The sequence below is a fragment of the Diadema antillarum genome, unplaced genomic scaffold (assembly GCF_040938485.1).
Source record: "Diadema antillarum isolate AM-2024a unplaced genomic scaffold, OU_Dant_1.0 seq00001148_RagTag, whole genome shotgun sequence".
Lineage (NCBI taxonomy): Eukaryota > Metazoa > Echinodermata > Echinoidea > Diadematoida > Diadematidae > Diadema > Diadema antillarum.
In genome coordinates, this window is record NW_027271960.1 from 237138 (window position 1) to 263105 (window position 25968).

The 25968-nt window shown below is 36.9% G+C and overlaps 1 protein-coding gene across 1 annotated transcript in view; it reads left to right on the forward strand.

Annotated features, from left to right (window-relative positions):
• The window catches only part of LOC139744232 (protein artemis-like), a 54683-nt gene extending 31361 nt beyond the window's left edge, over nucleotides 1-23322 (forward strand). Inside the window, exons 13-14 of the mRNA XM_071654675.1 lie at nucleotides 20531-21186; nucleotides 23092-23322. Coding sequence (XP_071510776.1) covers nucleotides 20531-21186; nucleotides 23092-23322 — 887 coding nt within the window. The remainder of the gene's footprint in view (nucleotides 1-20530; nucleotides 21187-23091) is intronic.
• Nucleotides 23323-25968: the final 2646 nt, after the last annotated feature.

Below are 25968 nucleotides of genomic sequence, written 5' to 3' on the forward strand. Positions count from 1 at the left end.
TAGATAGATAGATAGAGATAGACAGAAAGATAGAAAGATAGAGGAAGATAGGGAGAGAGAATACTGTATGATATGCCAAACATTAACTCTATTCCCAACATGAAATTGACAGGCGCACATATCTCCGTTCAGTACTGTATTCCACAATCGCAATTTTAACTTCTTGCGAAATTTACAGGAACTCCCAATTCATGAAGAATTAGACTCCCTACATATATTATGTATACAGTACATATGTTCCTGAAATTATGCTTGTAATTGATGAGTTACCACTTTATGCCATCAACAAATGTGAATAAGCCGTTATGATAATTTGCTTACCAAGAGCATTAAATGATATTTCTATGAAAATAGTCTAATCAAGTCTTTGTGATTGTTTTGTTTTGATTATGGAAATATCAAAATAGATGTAAATGCTCCAAAGCCATTTCAAGAGTAGTATACATAAATATATAGATACAGCCTATCTCCATCCTCTTAATGAAGCAGAAGTAGCAGGGGATAGTACATCATCGTTCAGTTCTTATATACTTGCTCTGCCTGTCGATGGCTGGCTAGGATGTCAATTAGCTTCCTCCTGAAAATCACTTCTACTTTTTTCTTCATGAGAGATGTATTATGCTAGGTTTAAGTGACCTGCCTCTGAAGGTTGCAAGACAACAAATGCTTCATCCACTTTGCATTTTAGTAGTAATTATAGTAATACTTCCTCTTCACATGTTTATTTCACAGGAGCCCAGTACTAATAATTATTGCTCTCCCTGTTTGGCTTTGGCAGGTTAGGAGACGTTGAAACAAGATTAGAGCGCTCCATCTTTAGTCTCAAAAGCTGACTGTTGACATACGTGTATGACGGATCCCTGCAGATTTCACCCTGTACCTTTGCGTAGTCATAGATGTGTGCACTGCGAATGGTACTTGTGTCTCCTTGATTGTGATTTCCATCCACTGATCTTGTCCCACTGGTAGGTGGTCGTCCATTTGAGGTCATGTATTCATGCTTTAACGGTGGGATGCAGTTACCTTGCTGTGATAGGTCTTGAGCCTCCATTGCAGTGGGAGTTACATTGTGTGATCTCATTCGTCTCCGGCAGTAGCAACAACATGACAAACATACCAGAAAAATTAAAATACCCACCAACCCTATGATTATGAATATGTAAGGTGATAGCTTTTTGTCTGACTGCTGACACGTTGCTATGAAGTCAAAAGTCATTGTACCTCTTGATGCCAGCGGGGTAAAACAGGTGGTTTTATTGGGATTCACAAGCATCAGGTCGCTTATGTCAATCGTCCGTTGAAGTGACTCCCAAGCAGCCATGTCACTGCAGTTACAGTGCCACCTGTTTTGGTCCAAGAGCAGTACCTGCAAGTTTGGCAGATTGGAGTGCTCCCACACCTCAAATGTTGTCAGTTGATTTAGGTCAAGATGCAACACCTCTAGCATGTCAAGCTGGTCAAAAGCATCCTTAGATATTGTAGTGATATGGTTGTTGCTAAGGTACAACTCATGGAGGTATTCCAGATTGAGACTTTCTGTTGTCAGTGCAGTGTTAATGTCATTACTCATGAGATTCAGAGTTTTCAGTTTGCGCATGCTACCGCTTGTGATGGCTGATGGAATCTGAGTGAGATGATTGTAACCAAGCAGCAATTCCTCCATCCTTGCCGTTTCTCTGAAGGCATTTGGTGCAATATGACTAATTCTGTTCAGGGTCAGGTTTAGAGACACCAATTCAGGAGTAGAGTGAAAAGCAGTCTGGATGCTTGTTAGGCGGTTGTCATCTAGTCGCAGAGTTCTCAGCTCTGTCAGTTGATCAAAGGCATGATCATCAATGCTGTCGATTTTGTTTCCTTGTAAGTATAGCTGAGAGAGGGTAGTCATGTTTTCAAAACTTTGACTGTAGATACAAGTGATGTCATTAGAAGAAGCATCCAGCACAGACAGAGATGTGAAGTGACGAAGGGCTGATCTCTCGATGTCCTCAATTTCATTACCACTGATATTCAAAGTCGTGATGTGAGTAACGTTGAGATGATCAAAAGTGGTGGCTGTTAGAACATCCAGATTGGCATTCCGTATGATGAGGGTTTTACAGTGAGTTGGCACAGATTGTGGTATGTCATTATAGATGATGTCACAGCTGGCTAGAGGAATGGGTGGGGCCTGGGCTGGGGCCTGGGCATCCAGTTTGCTCCCTCTCGTTCGCTGTACACCAGCAAAGAACAGACAAACTTGTAGAAGAAATGTGAAGGCAGTGTTCAGTACAGCCATCTTGACTGATGGAATTCCTCAAGAGAGCTCTTACTTTGACTGACCAAAAACAGAGAGATAATGATGAAAAGGTCCAAATGGATGCACCAAGCTGTAAGCAGATGAAAAACTTTTCATTGACGTAAGAAAACAAAACCAGCATACCATGGAATGACAGTTTTTGGCTCAATGCTGCGAGTTTCATTCAACTAGCAGTTCAGTATGTGTTGTGACCACAGCATCTCGACCACCAATTGAATCATTCACAAGGCAAAATCTCTTATATGCACGCTATTTCTTGCCAGTATGAATGCAACAATTAGGCCCCCCCCCCAAAAAAAAAAGGCAAAAGATAATCAGACGAGGTTGTTTATCTATTGCTGGTGTGAAATCCTGATAACCGTCAATGACGGCAGTAACTTCAGAGAGAGGCAAGATTGTGGCCTTCTACCAGTTCCTGCCAAACATAAAGGGAGGAAACTTGGTTTCCTGAGTAGTGTGGTGTGAGGTCATGAATATTCAATTTGCTTTTTCATTATCTGTTAATCCAAGGGGATTTTCTGCATCATATTTTGCACCATTTTGCTGATAGGAATTTCCATCAATGCATTTTGAAAAAAATAACAGTCATTGTAAATTCATGTCGATATACAGTGTTTCTACAGTAAAATGATTTTTAAAAAACATGTTTGTTTTTGTAATAAGTGGTTGGTGTGGGAGGGTCTTTGATTACAAAATGGAAATGGGTTCCTCTCTTTGTTTATATTGTTCTTCAGTGCTTTTGTGACTAAACTTTTTCATTTTAAGAAAATCATTCATTTCATTGCTATGTGGACACTCACATCAGCCAGGGCTATATGTCAGTGTTTCTGTGGCTGTGGAAAGAAAAGCAGAGAAACACAGTCTTACATTTCATACAAAATAAAGTAACAAAAGAGAATTGGCACACCTGTGTGAAAGTACAATACAATAGTGTAATATGTTACATATGGTATTGTTTAAAATGTAAACGTTTCTCAGCAATCCTTGGCATTATCATTTGAAAAAGATTTTAAAAATTGCATGGTCACGGTTTAGACACTGTAATCTCACGCACGTTGTTCCTTGTATATAAATGTTGTTTTGTGCAACACCTGAAAAGAATGTAGCTATCTGATTGGTTGACTGCCCATCACGGAATGTGTAGTTAAAAGTTCCATCGCACACTGTCTCTGTCAACCATGCAATGGAACAAGTTCTTGCACTCGGTGAAAGATGAGTTGCACTATGTAGCTCGGCTTCACCTTGTTGAATCTAGTGCCTCTATCTTTCACCTCGTGTGAAATTTTGTAGCATCGCACTTGTGTTCATTCACTATTTGTATAATAGTACAAACCTTGTACATGTTGTCAGATTAGTCTGTACTGGTTTTGTCCAGCACCCTCTGTGAAATGTGGTCTTGGGTGTTGGTTTTATATCTAATATCGTTATCTGTGAATAGCAGGAGTGCTTGCCATTCACCTAGGATGATAGTCTGTTGAACTGAAACAACCAAGTCATTTGAGCATCATGAAAAGAGCCCAGTCAGGTTTATAATCTCTCTATGGTTGGTTATTTTTGTCCTGTTATTCCCTGTAATGAGGAAGTAATGCCAGCGTGTACAAGGTCAATATGTGCACAGGTACAAAGGAAACAAGTAGTATTACGTACATCCCTACCTTCATTAATGGCCATTGGTGTGGAATAACAATTACAGGAGACCTTTACAAAGTTCAGTGTGTGTTTCATCGTATATCTCTAGCAGGTTTGTGTGTGAAGGACACAAAGAGTGTGACCCTTACAAATGTATTTCTGTGACTTTGTAATATTTGTGTAATTACATGATGTGTTTGAAGAAACAAGCATTGAATGTTTGCTATTTTACATTCTTCACTCCATCATTTTTTAAACAGGAGTTTTCCCACTGGTCACTATAGAATGTTTAGTTTATAGAAAGTGCACAGCCAGAACAAGAGGTGTAATTCTTGAACAGTGAAACAAAGGCAGCAACAGGTAAAAAAAAATCAGCAAAAGTAGACAAGTTGTTAAAAAGTGTTGATGTAGATACATGTATGTAATTATGGGTCTTTGAAGGCTCAATTTAGCATGCTCTTGTGTTTAGTGTGCCCCAGTAATTCTCACAAGGCTAAGTAAAAACAGAAAGTAGTTTCTGATCTGGATTTTCTGAGAGAGATGATGCAGGAAGTCCTTTACTGTTTGGTATCTTACTATTTTTATGCCTCCGCCACGAAGTGGTGCCGGAGGCATTATGTTTTCGGGTTGTCCGTACATCGGTACGTACGGACGTCTGTACATCCGTACGTATGTCCGTCCGCTTTCGTTTACGCAATAACTTGAGTAATATTTACTGGAATTTTATCAAACTTGGTCCAAGTATGAAGTATGATGGGGCAATGATTTGATAAGATTTTGGGTGAAATCGGCTAAAGGTCAAAGGTCAAGGTCAAATCATGAAATTGCATCCGTTTACGCGATAACTCAAGACTGGATGGAGCAAATTTCACCAAACTTTGTTGGAGGATAATGTAGGATGGGACAATTACTTGATGAGTTTTTCAGTGAAATCGGACAGAGGTCAAAGGTCAAAGGTCAAGGTCAAATCCTAAAATTTATCTGTCTACGTGATAAGTCAAAACTGGATGAAGCAGCTTTCACCATATTTGGTCCAAGGATGATGTATGATGGGAAAATTAGTTGAGTAGATTTTAGTGACATTGGCAAGAGGTCAAAGGTCAAAAGGTCAAGGTCAAATGCTAAAAATGTTGCTATTTCCCCCATATCTATGCAATGCTCGCAGTTATTTTCTTGAAACTTAGTATAGACATGTACTACTGCGTAAAGACTCTCCAGAGAGAGTTTCATGTCATAAGGTCAAAGGTCAAAAGGTCAAAGGGTTAGGTGAAAATGTTGCAATATCACTTTTCTCGCAAATGGTTCAATGTATCTTCATGGAACTTGGTACATGTGCATCTACTGACTGGCAGGGATTATCTAGGGAATTTAGGGGTTATGGGTCAATAGTCAGGGGTCAAAGGTCAAGGTCAACTCCTCAAAATGTTACTATTTCCCTCATATACTAGTTTATGCAATGATTGCATTATTAGTTTTAAATTCAATATATGTACATGTATTACTTAATGGAGATTCTCTTGGAAATTTCCGGCCAGAAGGTCAAAGGTCAAAGGTTAAGGGTCAAAGGTCAGGTTTAAATGAAAAACAAGATATATTTTGTACTGTAATTACACTCTTTCTTCATACCTTGAAAATTATACTCAATGCATAAACTTATAATAAGGTCGGTCAGAAGTCCAGTAAAAATCTTCAGTTCCCCAAATATGTGTACCTGCACTCTTCAATAGACAATTATAGCAAACTCAGATCATGGAAAGTGAACATTCAAGATATTTCTGACAAACCTGTCATTTCGATATTTTGCCAGTTACTGTAAAACGAGAAATGTTCGTGTGCATTTTAATTTCGCGAATTTCGCGAGCGCGAAGATTCGCAAAATTAAAATGCACGCGAAAGTTCTTTTCTACTCTATATATGCATTGAATACCAGTTCCAGTTCACGAAAATTTCATGCCGCTAAAAAAAGCCGTCGGCTCCAATTCGCGAAAAATTCATGCCGCAAATATATCATGTTTTACAGTATGTGAAACTGTCATCACACATTGTAAAGACATTGTACTGTACACCTATTGGGAGAATCATGCATTATGGCGGAGGCATCAGTCGCCATAGCGACATTTCTAGTTACTAATCTGAAGGTGCTACTTCCAGGGACAATTGCAACTTAACACAAGGCAATATAGGAAAGTGTACTTTCACATTGCCTTGTGTAATGATTTTCAAACATGTATAAACTCACCCTAAACACTTGTATTTCACAACCTAAAATACAAACATCTGAGTCTTCAAAGTTTGGTAGAAGGTGAATATTGGCAATTAATTTTGACACTTTTTCACATTTCGAAAGACATACTGAGCTGCTATACATGTATGTACCAGTATTGTACTGACAGCTGGAAGATGATTCTCCGTATCGCACTACACTGAGGGATGGTACGGTATTAAGTGCGTGAGTAAGATGGCGATGCTTGATGAGATGCGCTCACATCTCACTGCCTAACAGCAAATGTTAAGACTGCATAATCTGTCGGGAACTGGATAGAAAATAATCCTTCTTGTCAGGAAATGAATTCCCTGCAATTATTTCTAGGGATTTATTTATTTATTGTGGAAATTAGTGACAAACAATGGAAGTATTTCAAAATAGTTGAAATAACACATGAAAAATTTGTTACATCAAGTTTTGATGCTCCTATGCGGGGTTCCCGCTAAAGCATTTTGCACTTTACGGATGAGTGCTGTACCATAAACTTTGAAAGCAAGCCAGGCTCATATGCATTATGCACAAGTGTGAGAAGACAACTTGTCAATTTATGACTTATGCGTGCTGATGATTTACGCCACGTCCAGGCCAAGATTACAGCAGCTGGTGTATAGATCATTCCTGCGTAGTGACAACATAGTCAATTCACACTTACACTGTACTTGAGGAAATTTTAATGCAATGCGTGCATGCATGACATTCAATTTTTTTAATGGCAGCCCAAGAGTAGTAAATATCAAAAGAAGTCAGTGTGACTTGGGCAAGAAACAAAATGTTTTTATATGTGACCGTGCATCACAAAACGAACAAAAAGTTGCACACACTAATTTTGTGTGGGGACTGAAAATAGGTGGAATGGGTCAACCGAGCTGATCTTGACTTTTTCATATTTCCTGGAAGAGCAAGTCTTCTTTTACATTGTGCTAAAATTTGGGATCATAAAACGGGCAAAAAAGTGTGTTTTCTAGCAGTTTATCTCGAACATTTACAAGGTGTATTTGGCAGAAAAGTGTGATTAAGTGTGTCTTTAGAGTCCTCTTTTCATTTCTTAAAAACCTCGACACCTTCTCCACTTTCAACTCCTATAACTTTTGAAAGGATGATGCTACTGCTTTGATAGTTGGCATTAATTAAGGACAGAGTGTGTTAATAAGGCAAGCTTAATTTCCATTTGATCTGTAATCCCTTCATTGCTGTTACTCAGGTGACTTACATCCTGTTTTTTCTCCCATTCATCACACAGCCAGCACGGATTGGTAAGGATTAAGCGCTTGAATAGACACTGTACTTCAGAGCCTCTTTTCTCAGTTCACACTTTCTTTCCAATCTTTAGAATCCATTTGATTTGAGTTATACATCATTTTAAAGCTTGAAGTCTGCTCTTTCAGAATGTGCTCCTAACTGAAATTTCGTGTCTGGCGACTTTTTGTTTGTTTTGTGTTGCAGGGTCACATATTTTCATCAACATTTGGAAAAATACAAGAAATGAATAATGGTGTGCCAAAATTGGATGAGGACAAGAAACTGCTTTCTTTTTCAACTTGTCTTTAAACATGTAATTTTTTAATTGAAAAGAGAAGAGGTGCAACAGTTCATTGGCTTTCACTTCTTTTATAGACTCTTGATATGTGCGTGCGATAGACCATAAGCTGTTTCCTATCAAGGTCCTTCAACTGGAAAGTTATTGTCATATCAGTGTATGCCACCATGACACTGCACAAACTTGGTTTCTGAGTATAGCAGGATTGTACACAGTTCCTGATAACACATATCCACTAGGAAAAAAAAACTGTTGGTCTCTTACTTTAGTTATGCAAAACAAGGAATGAGTCAACAAAAACCTGATGAAATTTCCACAGTGCCTAGAGTTCATTAGAAAAAGTGCAAGTGTGACCCAATGAACCACCAGTATGTAATGACATAATATAATTAGTTATTTCATTATAAGGCATTCAAAAATATCTTGACAATAATTCAAACATTTGAAAAGCCCTTTTTAGTCAAAGACCCTGTGCATAATGGCCACCTGTTGAACATGGCCAGCTGCCACCAATCAATAATGGCATTGTTCATGTATTACAGATGTATATACACATAATACAAGGGTATACACATTTGAAGTATTACAGGTGTATGCATTGAAAGTACATGTACATGTATGCACTACACACAAAATGTTGGATTACCTGTCTATAGCAGCTATCTGTCTTTATAAAATGGGTTCAAGAATGTAGCCAATTGGAAGCGCTGAAATGAGTCACGTGTGCGTGCATTAATTTCTCACTAGCATGCACGACCTGACATCACAATGTTTACGCTAGCAGCACGCACTCAATCAGTTGTTACAAGTGCGTCGCGCGTTACTATACACGCTGTCAATCCTGTAAACAACTTCTAGTTCAGGCTGCCGGCCGGCCTTTCTTGTGTGCATAACATGTGTGGCGTACGTACATGTATACTCTTATACGTACAGTACTTATATGTGCGGGATTTCCGAGTGCGACGTGCGTAAATGTTTGGGACGAACATCTTCGGACATCTTGACTCTTGAGCGAGTGCTAAATGTAGCTGACTGGTATTGACCCACAAAGGTACGTGAAAAATGCTGTTAGTTTTCGACCCATTTTATAAAACAAATGATGCACAGGATTATTTCGTGGCGTTAGTGGAGATGCAGCTCACTCTCGGGTACACTGTATTTACAATTGTTTCACAATTCTAAATACCCTCGAGTGCACTACATCTCCACTAATGCACTCTATCCTGTGTATCATTTGTATAGTAACAGCTACACTTTTTCATCTCCCTTGGGTTGGCCGCTTTAGACAGGTTTGACTGTACAGTGTATATCTGTGAGTGCCTAGAAACAGCATTTATAGTTTTCAAAGGAACCAATCTTCATAGAAATATAGAAGATTAAAACTTTTTGTCCACCTGAAAATAACAAAGTACCTTTTCTTTTTATAATTTGGTCAGTTTTTCAATGGAATACAGCATTAATTTGCATCAGACTTGGTTAGGGTTAGGTAGTCAAGATGCTATCTATATCTCCACTTTTCCCTTTGTTCAGTACACTGATTTTTGCTCTGAAATACTAATGGAATATTTTTTTTTTAATTCCTGTGCTGCCTTGCAACAGGTACATTTATGTGGACTGTATGGCCTTTTGCATCCATTATAACAGTCCCATTGACTGTTTGCATGTGTGTTAGCTTGTTGTGAAGCAAATGCATATTTTCATAAGTTATTCCATTTCTTTAGCTTTGTGTGTACTTATGTAGAGGTCAGAGATAAAACTGTACACAATTTGTAATTTTTTTTTTATTTATTTTTTTTTTTGTTAAGCACATCTAAGCCAGGCCAGTCTTCCCACTCTTGCCACTTCATGGTATCCTTGGGCTGTCGAGCCTTTGATTCAAGGTTTCGGGACAGAGAAATCATGTTGACGAAGCTGATATGGCGACTTTTGAACATGACAACTTCAAAGAATCTTAAGTTAAAAGAATTTCACACAGAATAACCTTAAATGAGGGATTAAAAAAACAAAAAAACAAAAAACTAAGCTGACTTCCGTGATTTGTCAAATCATGCAATGTTGACCTGAGTGAGTTATAGTTTCTCTCAAGCAGCTATCAAAGTAGCTTCTATGAAAAGTTAATCGATGGTATTTGGTTCTCAGAGTGCTGTTCAGATTATTAAACCAATATTGTATGACATATGACTTATTGTGGATCATTCTATTTCAAGAAGGTGGTAAGTCCGCCATGTCAAATTCTTCAGATGGAGCATTCTACATATCCCTTCCCTCACCAGACTCTACTTTCAAAGTCTTTGGTAATTACTTTGCTGTGACAGACAGTATAAATGTAGAATCTTCCTTGGTCTCTTCACTGGGATACAAGTGTCCTGGAATGTGTTGATGATGCTTGATACATTGTTTTTATGCTCAAATATCAGTGCTCTTTTTTTTTTCCAGTGAATGGCAGAAATTCCTTCAAACATACAGTGCAGTGCTAATGGTTTCCATGCCATCTGATTCATTTTGTATAGTAGAGAGGGTCTCAAGGCTGTGGTAATGGTCCTATCCATTCTCAGACAAAGGGTTTGCCAGAAGCAAGATAAGCATGTTGACAGGAAATTGAAGGGATGTTGAGTAAGATTGGTGTGTGGTGACAGATTACATGGTAATCTTTGTAAGAGCCTATGGGATGGTTTCAGACATGAACATACATTACTGACAGGTTTTTGTTTGTTTTGTTTTGTCCACTTTAACCAGTTGAGGACGGACTGATTTTGATATAACACGCATTTCCCATAGACACCTACCTGAGTATACTCGGCCCTGTCGAGACTCGTCCTCAACGGGTTAATCCATACCTGTTTATGTGCTCTAAGTAGACTACTGAGTTTTATGTGAAAGAGACTTAATTTATTGGCTATTGACATTTGAGTAAAATTTTAAAAATGATGCCTAAGGGAGATTGCTAGTGACTATATTTTGGTTTTAACAGATCTAGAAAATTCTTGGAGAAATGAAAGATTAAGGGCTGTTTCACACAGTATGCGAACAAATTGCTGAGGGTGTGAATATGGGAAAAAAACAAAACTAGCAAAGTCAACATTCATATTTTAGTGTGCAAAAGATTGGCAAAGTTTATTGGAGTTCAGAAGCATTACCAACTTTTTTGTGGGCGTGGTTTTTAGTTCAATGGAATTTTTATTTAATGGAAATTTCTTGTAAATGTTTTTTGGCCCATGATTTGCCCGTGATTTGTTATAAAAAATGTCTTAAAAGTCCATTTGTGCATGAACTTTGCAAGACATACACCATGTTGGAAAAATCTTTCTGAAGGTTCTTCTGATCATCTTTTGATGTTCTTCAGATTATTTGCATTCATGTACTTTGCAAGACATTCTCACAAATGTTTGGTGCATCAGGGGCAAATCTGCACCATGATTGTGATTTCTGACCTCTATGAAGTGCATGGCCGAGGCATCCAACTTCATAGTGACTTTAATAGTATCATTTCATTTCCTTTCATTCTGTTTCATTTCGTAGGTTTTGTACGAAATAAAATTGTAACACACATCTACACATCAAATAATATAATAATTTAACAAAAATGTTTGAAAACCAGACAGAATGAAAAGTTTGATAACTAAAGGTTGTAGTTCACTTAAATGACTCTAGAGTATGCAGTATTTATGTTTGAAAATTAATATCATAATGTGTTAAACTTTACAGAATAGCAGGTGCATGTGTGGATACATGTAGGTACTCAGAAAAGAAGTTGCAACCACACACACAGACACATACACTTGGTCAAAAACCAACAGACAATAGAGAAAAATATAAGGGAAAGAAAGGAAAAACAAAAGAGAACACATTTGACTTCAACATAAGACAACTATCAACTCTCATGGGACAGGCTTTGCTTGCGAATATTGGAAAATTTGCATTAAGTCACATGTTCTTCCTGTATATGACTTGTCATAGTTCATCAATGGTGCACACAACATACACACTTACATTCATGAGAACTACACACAAACTGCACAAGAATGGTTTCAGCGCCTTTGTCAAAAAAAAACAACATTTGGTGGAAAAACTTCTCAGCATGTTAGTCGTGCCATGCACATCTTTCACAAATGATTCACCTGCTCAGTGAAAATAGCCCTTCAGAGCATCCCTGCTGTGAAAAATTGTATGATTAGGCAAAGACAAGGATAGGGGAGTCATTCACATAATAACTCAATGTTTGTATTTGTCATCTACTCTGCTTCATATGTGCACAGAAGTATGTAGCTGGTATAAATGATATTACAATATATGTTTGTCACCTCTCACTGAATTCAAGGGGCCTTGTGTAAAGGTACAATGTATGAATATGTTTGGACTTCATGCTTTGGATGCTTTTTGTATTAAAGTAAAGCGCAGGTAAAGTCATTAACACAGATGTTTTCTTCACCCAGAAAATGCATATTGGGGTGTAATGCTAATAGTTGACCTCCAAGTTGCCTGCTTCTAACTCTGTTTACAACCACACTGTATGTAAAGCAAACTAAGTCTACTTGTTTTTCTGCATAAAAGGATGTGTACAATCTTCTATATCTATGTAGAACAATATTTCAAAGATCACTGCTCACTGCTCACATTATTGAATCTGCACGTATGCCATGTTAGAAAATGTTTCAACCTTTACACACAGCACTGTAAGCACAGCAGTTGTCATAGAAAACTTGTGTCTTGTAAAAACTTGCCTAATGTTGTCATGACAAATACCGTGTACCACCACCAACAGGAACAATACAATGGTAACCTTCAAAATAGGAAAACAAAAAGCATTGTAGTACAATATACATGCACAACATAAATCATAATGGAGCAATTTTGTGAGAGTTTACTGTTTCCCACTGGCCAGGTTAAAGGAATTATGCAATGCAAGTGCACATTGACGTGTATTGATTCATGATACTCTTAACATGAAAATTGTAAAAGCAGAAACATTCGCTGCATGAAACCGACGTAAATCGGAGCAGACAGCCTTTTTCTCCAAGAAGCTTTCACGAAACGCCATTGCCATTCAATGCATTGTGTAGACAAAAACCTTCATGTATCTTAATTTTTACTCCTTGCAAATTTGCCAAAAATTTCATGAATGCAGACATTTTTGGTTTCACAGAATCTGCTGTTAACATGTGTCATTTATATACACCCACCCACGCATATTGTGTATGGGGGTATACAGTGAATCACTTTGAGGTTGAGAAATCAATTGCCATGACAACAGCTGTTTGGAACATATCATACAAAATCTAGTGGAGTGAATCAATCTCTCTCCCTTTTTGAGGTTTTGAGTCCAAACTCATATGATATCATGATTGCTATGATATGTTATCCTGCGGGACTTTTTTTTGTGGGTGTCAGTATATCTGTTTCTTACAATGATATGTGGATTTGCCTAACTCCATATAATCTTTTGGGCAATTGACATAAAATTTTGCAGTTTCCAGTATATCATGTTGATATTTTGTGCAATCTTCATTTTCTGTGAATTTTTCAGAATGTTTTTCAATGGTTACAGCATTTTTTATATGAACAATTACACACAAATTATGTGAAATATTGTGGATTTTAATAGCTTTCTCCCTTGGCTTTTTGAGCATTTGACTTGAAATTTGACACATGTGCCTGATACAGCAGTAGATATGTGAGTTTCATCTTTGAGCAATATTTTGCCTTATATTTTTATATAAATCTGACAAAGATATTGTGGATTGCTCTAACTCCCTCCATTTTTTTAGCATTTGACTTTAGGTTTGGCAGACATGACTGCTATGGTCTTTATATAGGCAAAACACATGTCGAACAATGCATTGCCATGGTAACATTATTTTTTTGAACAAACAGTTAACAAAAAATATTATGGATTGAGCCAACTCCCTCAGATATTATTCATCTGGCTTGAAAGTTAGCAAATGTGACTGCAGTACCATGCAGATGTGCAAGCTTCATCTTCTGCCAATGTTTTCCATTAAATGTCGAACAATGCATATCCATGGTAACAGTGTTTTTGAATTTTTGAATTATGCAAAAATATTTCGAATTGAATTAGCTCCATCAGTCTTTGATCACTTGACTTGAGATTTGGCACATGTAACCAGCTATGAGCAAACACTTGTGTCATCAATGCTGAATAATGTATCGTCATGGCAACAGCATTTTTTTTTAATAAAAAGCAGACAAAGTACTGTGGATTGAGCTTATTCCCTCAGTTTTAGGTCTAGACGAAGTGACCGTGGTCATGAACGGACGTGTTTTTGCGTGAGCTCCTCTTTTATGCTTGCTACTTCGCCTAGTCACCAATTTTGCACATCATTCTCCGTGTAATTTTTTTCCTTACGAGTATCATTATAGTCATCTACGTCTACATATCTCTGATTTGATCAATTCATGATCCTGGACATCGGATTTTACTCATTTTTGTAACACAAGTTGAATTAATGCTCTGCGGATACCATGCCGACTCGCGGACAGAACACAAAACTTCAAGCGGAAAACCCGGCGCCCCAGTGCCTGACGAGCACCGTACGCGAGGAATTACACAAAGCCATCGAAGACGACGAAACTATTAATAAACTGGTGAGTGCCATCAAAGAAGCAGTAATTTCTGAACTAACACCAATCATAACTGATAAAGTGGCTGAATCTTTCAACGCAACTCTCGAACATGAATTAAAGCTACGTGACGACCGAATTGCTGTTCTCGAAAACAAACTTAAATCAGTGAGCCAACAAAATGAGGAAGCAGAACAATATTCTAGGAGAAATTGCATAATTTTTCATGGAATACCCGAGACAGAAGGAGAAAATACTGATGAAACTATCATAAAGCTATGCAGGGAAAAGATGAATCTACAAGTTGATTGTAAAGATCTTGATAGGAGCCACAGACTAGGACGCCGAAATGGCGGAAAACCCAGGGGGATCATAGCTAAATTTGCGACCTACAACTCTCGTGACAGAATCTACCGGGCAAGGAAAGTGCTCCGGAATAGCCAAGGGACCCCTGTTTTCATTCATGAAAGCCTCACCAAAACGAGAAGTGAGCTTTTCTGGGCAGTCAAATCATCAGAAGCTGTAAAGGTCGCTTGGACCCAAGATGGCCGAATCTATGCACTGCTTAAACAGGGGGAGAGAAGGGTCGCCATTAAGAGCAAAGACGACCTCAGGAACCTAATGGGAAATTCCTAAGGCTGTGCAAGTCCGTTAAAGTTGAAATGAGAACGCAACTTGTCATTGATTCTGAGATGGAGCTCACTAAGCGATTCCCTTTTCACGTCATTGTTTATATATTGCAGCCTATCTTGGGTTATTGTTGGCATGGAAAGTCATCCTTAATTACGGTTCTTGCTCATCCACTGGGCCCTGCCAGTGAACCTTTTTCACATTTTTGTCCAGCCCAGGAGCTATTACTTGCTCAGTCAACCATGTTCGCTCGTCAGTCCATGTATGGCTTGGATGCTAACAGCGGTGCACTCGAGTGGATCGCACCCCCCCCCCCCTCATTCCGGTGTCACGGTCGATCCTTCGACGAGTTGTTCTCGTCCATTGAGCTCTGTCAGTGGAACCTTCTTCACATTATGTTCAAGCAAAAGCTATTACCCACTTAGTCAAGGGCATCAAGGATTTTTTTTTTGTGTGTGTGTATGTGTGTGTGCGTATAGTATGTGTGTGGAGGACGCCAGATTACGCGGAACCCTTGGATGCCAGCGAGATGCCGCTTTTTTGTGACCACGTGATCATAAACGCGCGGGATTTCGCTCGTCAGCCTACTCCCCATATGGTTTAACATACAACAGTGCACTCGCCTGGATTCATATTGTATATTTTCTTTTTTGTAATTAGAAGTCTGAAATTGTTACTGCCTGGGAAGAAATAAGGCTACATTGCTGGGCACTACAACAGTTATCCCAGCATTCATTTTTACAATTTATTCCTCGTACCAGCTTGATAATATATATTTGTATACTTTAGTTAACAGTAGGTTTTTCTGTACGTGAATGTATGCGTGTGTGAATTGCAATGCTTCTTCCTCTACTCAGTCATGGTTGTGTGTAAACTGTGTTTCAGATGCCCTACCATTTAACCATATTTCCGATGATAATGAATTCTCTCTATCTTTACGCAGCTTTTTTCACTTGTCTACTGAGATTGATATCAGCAAAATACAGTCATTAAAGATTAACCCTTTTACTATTAATTCCGTACATCATACAGACAATAATGAAACTGCTGACGCACAGAACTATTTCGAAAATAATTGTGAATATATGTTTATTGAAGACTTTCATACAAAATATGCAAATAAGTGTTCGGATTTTTCCCTTTTCCATATAAACGCAAGAAGTCTTCAGAAAAATTTTGATTCTTTTAACACACTTTTATCCTCCCTTGATTTTAATTTCAGTGTTATAGCAGTTTCTGAAACATGGTTTAACACAAAAGTGAATTTAGGTTTGTATGATATTGATAATTATTCTCTTGTTCATATATGTAGACCAGCTGGAAAGGTTGGCGGTGGTGTAGCTCTTTATGTAAGAAATGAATATCAGTTTGTATTACGAACCGACTTATCATGTATATCAAACAATTATGAAATGCTCTTTATAGAAGTTAGCCTTAATGACAAATCTATTGTTGTTGCATGTATTTATCGTCCACCAAACACTGACATATCAGATTTTACTTCCAGAATTAACGATATTTTTGAAATACTGGAAAATGAAAAGAAAGAAATCTATCTCCTGGGCGACTTCAATATCGACTTACTAAATTCTGGTTCCCATCACAAAACAAATGAATTCTTAGACATGATGTATTCTTTTCATTTTTTTCCAATGATCACAAAACCAACTCGCATCTCAGCAAATAGAGCCTCTTTAATTGACAACATATATTCTAACACCCCTGAAAAAAAAATTTACAGCGGAATCATCTATGATGACCTTTCTGATCACTTTCCAGTATTTGGCATAGTAAAAAACAGAATAAGTATTAAACATAATATTTCAAAGAAAAAAGAAGTACGTAAAAGAATTATTAATGATACAAACCTTTTGTCATTTCGTGAGAAACTAAAAAATGTCGATTGGTCAAATGTAAAAGAATGTATAAATGTTGACGAGTGTTATAACACATTTTTTGAAAAATTTTATGATATATATGATGATTGTTTTCCTTTTAAGATTATTCATGTGAATAAGGTGGATAAGTGTAAGAAACCTTGGATTACTAAAGGTATTCTTAAGTCTATAAATCGTAAAAATAGATTATATAAAGCAAGTTTAAAGAATTCAGACATAAAACATAAGACTGTTTATAAAGATTATAAAAACAAACTTACAAACACCATTCGTTATTCTAAATATAGATATTATAATGAATTGTTCTCGTCTGTAAAAGGTGACTTAAAGAAAACATGGTGTCATATAAATAGTATCTTAGGTAAGAAAAAACATAATTTAATGCCAAACAATATGTATTTTGATAATTGTAAGTTTTCCTCAAAGCAAGACATTGTGAATCAATTTAACTCTTATTTCATTAATGTTGGCCAAAAGTTGTCAAAATCGGTATGCAGCCCATCACATTCATTCCAAGAGTTTGTTTCATGTGAGAACGCTGAATCATTTTTTGTTAAACCCACCACTATTTATGAATTGTTGAAATTGTCTTCTTTTATAAAAATTTCAAAGGCAAGTGGGCCTGATGATATATCCCCTCGTGTTGTCAAGGATTGCATACATTACATAGTTGACCCCTTATGCGATATTTTTAATAAATCTTTAAGCACTGGCTTTGTACCCGAAAAATTAAAGACAGCGAAGATTGTACCTTTGCATAAAAAAGATGATCCAAAATATATTGATAATTATAGACCTGTTGCTCTTCTTTCAATTTTTTCTAAACTTCTAGAAAGACTTATGTATGACAGGCTCTATGAGTTCCTTACTAAAAATAATATATTAATTTCTGAGCAATTTGGTTTTCGTAAAAATTATTCTACTTCACTCAGTGTTATTTGTTTTACTGACTATATTCTTCAAGAAATTGACAGAGGTAATTATTGCTGTGGTGTATTTATGGATCTCTCAAAGGCGTTCGACACCATCGACCACCACATCCTGCTAACGAAACTACATCTCTACGGAATAAGAGGTTTACCTCTGCAATGGTTTGGTAGTTATTTATCAAATAGACGGCAGTATGTGGTGGTCGATGGTGTCGAATCCACTCAATTAGATGTAACTCTTGGCGTACCGCAAGGTTCTGTACTTGGGCCCCTTTTATTCCTTGTATATGTAAATGACATAATCAATTGTTCAAAAACTTTGAGATTTTCACTTTTTGCAGATGATACTGTGGTATTTTACTCTCATGAAAATGTTACTTCACTTGTACTTACATTGAATAAAGAACTTTGTATGTTAAATGAGTGGTTTAAATGCAATAAATTGTTTTTGAATTTTAAGAAAACAAAGTATGTTTTGTTCCATTCCAAAAGAAAGAAAATACCACAAAATCTTTCTCCAATACAGATAGAAAGTGCTGTTATAGATAGAACTGAATCAATAAATTTTTTAGGTATTTTAATCCATGAGTCTCTCGATTGGAAGTGTCACATTACAAACATCACCGCTAAAATATCGAGAAGTATAGGAATTCTATCTAAACTTAAATCTTTTTTACCAAGAAAAATATTGCTTTCTATTTACAATGCTTTAATATTACCTCACCTTAACTATTGCAGTGAAATTTGGGGCAAGACATACAAAGTTCATATTGACAAACTGTTCAGATTACAAAAACGTGCGGTACGGCTTGTAACAAAAAGTGATTTTCGAAGTCCGAGTCTACCTCTTTTCATTAAAAATAAAATCATTCCTATATTTGAACTTGTGCAACTTAATGTATTGGTATTCATGTTTAAGTATCATAAAGGGATACTCCCTTCCATTTTTCAAAACATGTTTAGAACAAATTCGTCATTCCATGCATACTCAATCCGTTCTAAAGATAATCTTCGAGTTCCAAGTTGTCGCTTAACAACAAGGTCTCATTCTATTCGATTCACAGGGGCGCATGAATGGAATTTAATTTCTTCTGATCTTAAATCCAGTACTACACTTACTCGTTTCAGAACCCTATTCAAACGTATTACATTTAAAAAACTATCATCCTTGACTGAGTAGACTTCAACAGCTGTACTTTTTCTTCTTTCTTTATCTTCGTTTCTTCACCCTCTTACCAATCTCTTGCATTGCATTTTTTACTGAGTGTATGCTTGCGTATGTCTATGTTATTGTAACGTAATTCTGTATTTTCTAATTTACTACTAATGACAGAAATTTCGATATATGCTTAATTGCATTTTTTGTTATTGATTGTTTGATTGCTGCAAAGGGGCCCCATAACAAGCACTAGTTGCTTACAAGGGGTCCCGGCCTTTGAATGTTATGTCTTTTATAATGTGCACTTTTTTATGTTGTATCATACAGTTGCCGAATAAATTGAAATTGAATTGAATATGTAGGTATTAATTGCATTCAGTGACAGTTCCAGTTGATCATAACTTAGTGTACAAAGTAGCTTCATGTAGATGTATTTCATTCCCTCTCATTTTAACTGACAATCCTTATTCATTTTTCAAGTCAGAATTTCTAATAACAAAAGATTTAAATCCCTCTTGTATGAAAAGAAATAGGAATTTTAAATTCATGAAATTCTTCCGTCGAGATGTTTTTATTTGCAACTGATTGACATATTGCCCTACATGGACGTAAATCATTTACGTTGATGTAGGGCAATATGTCAGTCAGTTGCAATAAAACAGGAACTTATTATCCAACCGCATGTTATTCATTCATTTGTAGTAGATTGGGATATGCATGCATTAATAATATACAAAAGAATGGCTCTGGTTTGTATTTAAGCAAATATGCAAATAGGGCAGTTGCTATGAATACTAATTTTTCAGGTGATAAAAGATGAGCATTGTAATCTGTGTGACCACATGAAGCAGGAAAAATATCATTCACTCTATCATCTAAGTGGAAATTAGTGCACAATATCCTTTGGCAGGAAGAAATTCTTTGACCCTAAGCTTTGCAAAAGTTTAATCAGCCAAACTTAAAGGACAAGTTCACCTTCATAGACATGTGGGTTGAGTGAATGCAGCAACAATAGTAGAACACATCAGTGAGAGTTTGAGGAAAATCGGACAATCCGTTCAAAAGTTATGAATCTTTGAAGTTTCTGCTCAGTCACGGCTGGATGAGATGACTACTATACCTTGTGATGTCACATGTGTACGACGATACAAAGAAAGAATAAAGAAAATTCAACATATTTTCACTTTTCTCGCATAACAAAAGAATACGCGACTTCTCTCTTTCAGAAGGCAGGGGAAATAATATTGCCCTTAACATACGTCAGTAACAAGTCAAAGAAATGTGCACTTTATTAAAAAAGTAAAGTTTTGTGAAATTCTCTTTTTATTTTCTTTATATTGTTGTACGCATGCGACATCATGCACTGTGGTAGTCTTCTCATCCAGCAGTTACTGTGCAGATAGTTTACAAATTCATAACTTTTGAATGGATTGCCCAATTTTCCCCAAACTTTCACTGATGTGTCCTACTAATATTATTGCATTTTCTCAATCCACATGTATATGAAGGTGAACTTGTCCTTTAAATGTGTTTGCATTGTGTGCAAGAAAGATTTGCCACTACTTTGTTTTTAGAATGTTCATGAATTGATTTTGTGTGTGTTTTAGGCAATGAGGAGGAAGACTGGACAGATCTCTTTGACAGCAGTCCAGAGCTGAAGCAATGTGCAAAGGAACCACCTCTTCATTCCAGTGCTATCAAACAGGAAGACAAAGAGCCCCTAAATTATGCAGACGTGACTGGTAGAGCAGATGGGTCTAAAAGTGATGGAGTAGAAAGTGGATGGCAGAATGAGAGAAGAGATGAAGGTTTGTATGGATGCACCTTTGCTGACAGTGATGGTGTCCTCTCAGACTCTGACCTTGATGAGGAATCTGAAGATATCTTTGAATCGAGACTCAGTCAGCATGATGATTCAATCAAGAGAAATGGAGAGCAGGAACTGTGTGTCGACTTGACGATAGATAGTCAGGATTTTCATCAGAGCTCAAAAGTGAGCTGTGATTCTACGCTACAAGTTAGAGTAGACAAGGAACTGATTGACAAAGACTGTCATCAAGAAGGATCACTGGGAGAAAGAAAAGATGACGATGATGATGATGGTGATGATGAAGCTGAAGAAGAAGGTGGAGAAGTAGTCAACCCTTCTCAGTCATCAATCAATGAGGGCAGCATACCATTGTTTTCTGATGACTCACAAGGAGGGAGCCAACAAAGTACTAATTCCACCAGTAACTGGCTGCAGTACCTGCCACACACTCAGGTAAGGAATGTCTTCAACCACATGCTCCCAGCTTTGACATTCAATTTCAGGTTTCAGTCAATGGTTTCTCATTGTTTGACCTCTGTCTTAACCAATGTGTATGTAGTTTGGCATCAGTGACTTATGGACTTGTACATTTATTTACATTTAATAAAAGATAAAGTATGGAAAATCAGTTTGAGGCAGGGTCAACGTCATGGTAGTGATTGTACGCAGCATTTAAGAAACAGAAAACGTCACAGAGTTTTAGAATTAAAGGACAAGTTCACCTTGATAAATATGTACATACCCGGTATACTGATACTGTATGTACATGTATACATGTGGATTGAGTGAATGCAGTAATATTTATTGTACACATCACTGAACGTTTGTGGAAAATCGCACAATCCTTTCAGAAGTTATGACTTTTTTAAGTTTCAGTGCCACCATCGCCGGCTGGAAAGACTACTACAGCTTATGATGTCACATGCATAGAACAATTATAGAAAAAATATAAAGACAATTTAATATATTTTTCACTTTTCTCACATAATAAAATAGCACTTGAGTTGCCTCTATCAGAAGGCAGGGGAAATAATACCCTTAACATTATACAAATGACGCACAGGTCTGAGTGCGTCAGTCGGAATTGTGTGCATAAGGTAACTATGGAATGCTTAACCCACGAGGCGAAGCCGAGTGGGTTTAGGCTAAATTCCATAGTTACCGCATGCACACTGTATTCCGACTGACGCACGAAAAGACATGTGCGTCATTTGATTTATAGAATGGGTAATTTTCTTGTCAAAAACCCAGTTTTCTATCGTGTTACCCGATGACAAAATTACTGGATGCATTTCCTTTTGGCTTTCCGTAAAGGGCATGCATACCCGTACTTACCGTTTTTACTGGATGCATGGCCAAGCTGAGTGCGCGAACGCTTGCTTTAGTGCGCGAACCTTTGTTACAAGTACGCGTACTCTTGCTAAGTGCGCGATAACATGTTTACCACTGTGACTCAGCGTGCGGCCAGTAAAAATGAACACATAGCTCTCGACCAATCAGATCGCAGGATTCTCGCTACCCATTCTATAAACATCAGTAACAATTTATAGGAACATGCAATGAAAAAAAATAGGATTCTCTTTCCAAATAGTAGCTTGATTATTCCCTAATAATTCCCTCTCTTCCCTGCCAAGATACAGCATGATTTTGTGGTCACCATTTGATTTTTGTGAACAGAAATTATCCTTGCCTCACATTCAGGAAGTGTGACAGACATTGTGTAACTCTGCCATTGTTTTCAATGAAGGTTGAACCACAACATATATTTCCTGGTGGAAGACATCTTTTTTTTTATGTTAGAAATATGAGTAATGACTTTTTTTTTCATGTCAGTATTCATTTCATTAATTCTCTATTAATTTGATTAAATCGTTCATTCTGCGTGAAAAAATACACGATACAGTGCACTCCCATTATAATGAACACAGTTATAATGCAAGTCCAGTTACAACAAAGTAAAAATTAACCCTGCAACATTATCAGCTCTATGTTTTTTATTGTTTATTTGTTCAGTTGTACACTGTATTACCAAATTTTGATATAAAGAAAGAAAGCTGCTGGTCCCAAGGACTTTATTTCAATGGGAGTCCACTGTACACAAAAGCAATAGAATTAGCGATATTTCTACATACACTATGAAGTGATCATACAAAACTTTGACACAATATGAAGGGTACCTATCCTGAGGAGGTACAATTTTGGAGTTAGATGTAATACTGTTTAATGATATATCTCTTGCAGCACTCTGTGTGTGCACTGCAGCATCTTTACATAGTCTGTGCCAGACCTTGATTTTGAAAAGTACAAAAGTAATACAAGAGCAAACGAGGTGTTTAATTACTGTTGTATTTCTATCAGAAATCTCCAGTACAAGAAAGAACCAACAACTTTGGCTCAAAAACTGAAGATGAAAGAAACCGAGAAGATGGTGCAAAGGATACTACATTATCTCTGGTGATCATAAGTGATGATTCAGACTCTGATGTCACAAACATTTGCTCTCAGCGGACTGTAGTTTCAGAAGACTCATCTGTAATTGAGGTCGTTGAGACAATACCACACCAGACTTCACTCAGCTTGAGCCCGTAAGATTATTGAGAAGATACCATATCAGATTTTACTCTGCTTGATCCAAGACTTGTGTGTGTGATTAACCTGGTAAAGACTGTAGGTTCAGAAGACTCGTCTGTGATTGAAGTCATTGAGCTACACTTCACTCTGCATGAGCCCAAGACTCGTCTGTGATTGACGTCGGTGAGTTTTAAAATACCATACCAGACTTCATTTCTGCTTGAACAAAAGACTCATCAGTAATTGAGGTCATTTAGATAATTCATGTGTAGGTCCTAAGGACCATGGACATTTTTCTTGTTATATCAGATATTTTGTTATAGCAGTAACAAATACCAGCAGTCAATTTAGAATGAAGCAAATTTAAGTCATTGGGATTTAAAAAAAAAAGAGTTTGTTATATCTGGTATTTTGTTATATCACAACTCTTTATAATTGAGTTTCCACTTTTCCACATTAAATTTCACTCTGCTTGAGCCCAAGACTCGTCTATGATAGAGGTCATTGAGATATTACTTTGTGTACCACACCAGAGTTCTTTCGGCTTGAGCCTTAGACTCATCTGTGATTGAGGTCACTGAGATAATACCACATTGACTTTACTCTGTTTGAGCCCTAAAGAATGAGGGAAAATGTCAGAGGAGAAAGTAAAATAAGTCTAATGTTACAACAGCCAAGCCTTAGGACTCTCTGATGGTTGATTGAAGTTTATGACTCTTAGTAATGGCCAATATCTTTGGCAGTCCAGAAAGATTTTCTTTCCCATCTTTCCTTCTCTTTTTTGTTTATGCCTCCACCACAAAGTGCCACTGGAGGCATTGTTTTCAGCTTGTCCATATGTACCTAATCAATTTTGTGGACAGCGTAACTAAAAATCATTTAAGGTATCCTAATAAAACTTGGCATGTTTACATATGAGCAGACAAAGCAACAACTTTTGGGTGCACATGCTCAAAGTTAAAGGTCAAGGTCAAGTGCTCAAAATTTTACTATTCCCCTGCCCCATATTCATGCAATGCCTGAAGGTGTTTTCTTAAACTTAGTGTATGCATGTTTTACCCGATCGGGCCATGAGGTCAAAGGTCATGGGTCAAGTGAAAATGCTAAATTTTCACTTTCTTCACCATACAATATCTCACAAATGGTTCAAGGCATCTTCATGGAACTTAGTACATATGCATGTACTGCCCAACAGTGATTTTTTTTTATGAAAATTATAGGATCGTAGGGTCAAAGATCAATGTCAACTCCTCAAAATTTCATTATTTCCCTTGTATCTACAGTGTATGCAATGTCTGAAGGTATTGGTATTCAAACCTAGTGTAAACATGTATTACCCAATAGAGATTCTCTGGGAAAGTTCTTGCCCAAAAATCAAAAGGCCAAAGGTCAAGTGTATTTCATCATAGGCGTGTGCTGCCTGATTTTAAGGGTCATGGGTCAATGTCGATAACCAGGTTAAAATTCTAAAATTGTACTATTTAATGCTGAAATTATTTTTTCTCCATACCTTGAAGATTACTCAATGCATACACTTATAAAATGGTCAAAAGTCATAAAAGAACCTCAAATCCCTAAATACTTGCTCTCATAACCAATATAGCCAATCATCCAATCGAACCTAGTTTAAGGAAAGCCAACACTTGACACATTTGTGACAAATATATCATTTTGTTGGGTTTTTTTGGCCAATTATGTGAAACTGTTGTCACACATTGTCAACAACATACTGTAGACCTACTGAGAGAACCATGCATTATGGCGGAGGCATACCAATGCGACATTGCTAGTCTTTTTTTTTTTTATTGTGCCAGGTTTTGTTACAAAGAGGTTTGAATATCTTGATGCAGAAAAAAAATAATAATGTGCCTTAGTCAGCCAAAAGCTTGCCTGGGTTGAAGCTTCACAATATGTTTTTTTTTTCTTCATACTGTATCAGAATATATCAGAATATATATAATTTTTTTTTTTTTCATATTTCATGGTGTGGATCAAGGAGAAGCTGTCTCTATTCGACCACTGAACTCAAGAGTTCAACACTCTGCAGAGAATAATGTAAGCTTAGAAAATGAAATGTAAATGAAATGATATTAAATGAAATGAAATGTCGTACCATTACTTTTCAATGAGAGTTCTGATTATGACAGGTTCTGTGTTTAAAATACATGTATTACCAATGCATGATGTCTATTCAATATTTACATGCGGATTTAAGTACAGCTATCTTGCTTAAGAGTCAATGGTTGTTCACATCATAACAACTATAGTACCAGATGACGGGCAACTAAATTTGTCCTTTCCTTTCAAGTTGTTAGAGGTTGTGTGGATTAGAGATATGGAATGTAGTAGTCTCATTCATCCCTATAGGATATTGAGAGTCACTGTTTACCAATTACTACGTGTAGTACATTTTATCCACTCATGTTTGCTTATTTCCATGTTGAGTCCAATTATTTCATATTCTATAGCTCTCATTCACTCTTATTGGTTACATATCAGGTCCTGTCTGTTTTGTGTCTGAAAAAAAGAATAGGAAAATGAAATATTTCCGCTATACAAAGCCTATAAGGAAACATGGCCTTCTTTATGTTAAATGTGGTTTACAGTCAGCTGTATATTGAAACATAGTGTGCTAAAATTGTATCATTCAGGGAGCATACTTGT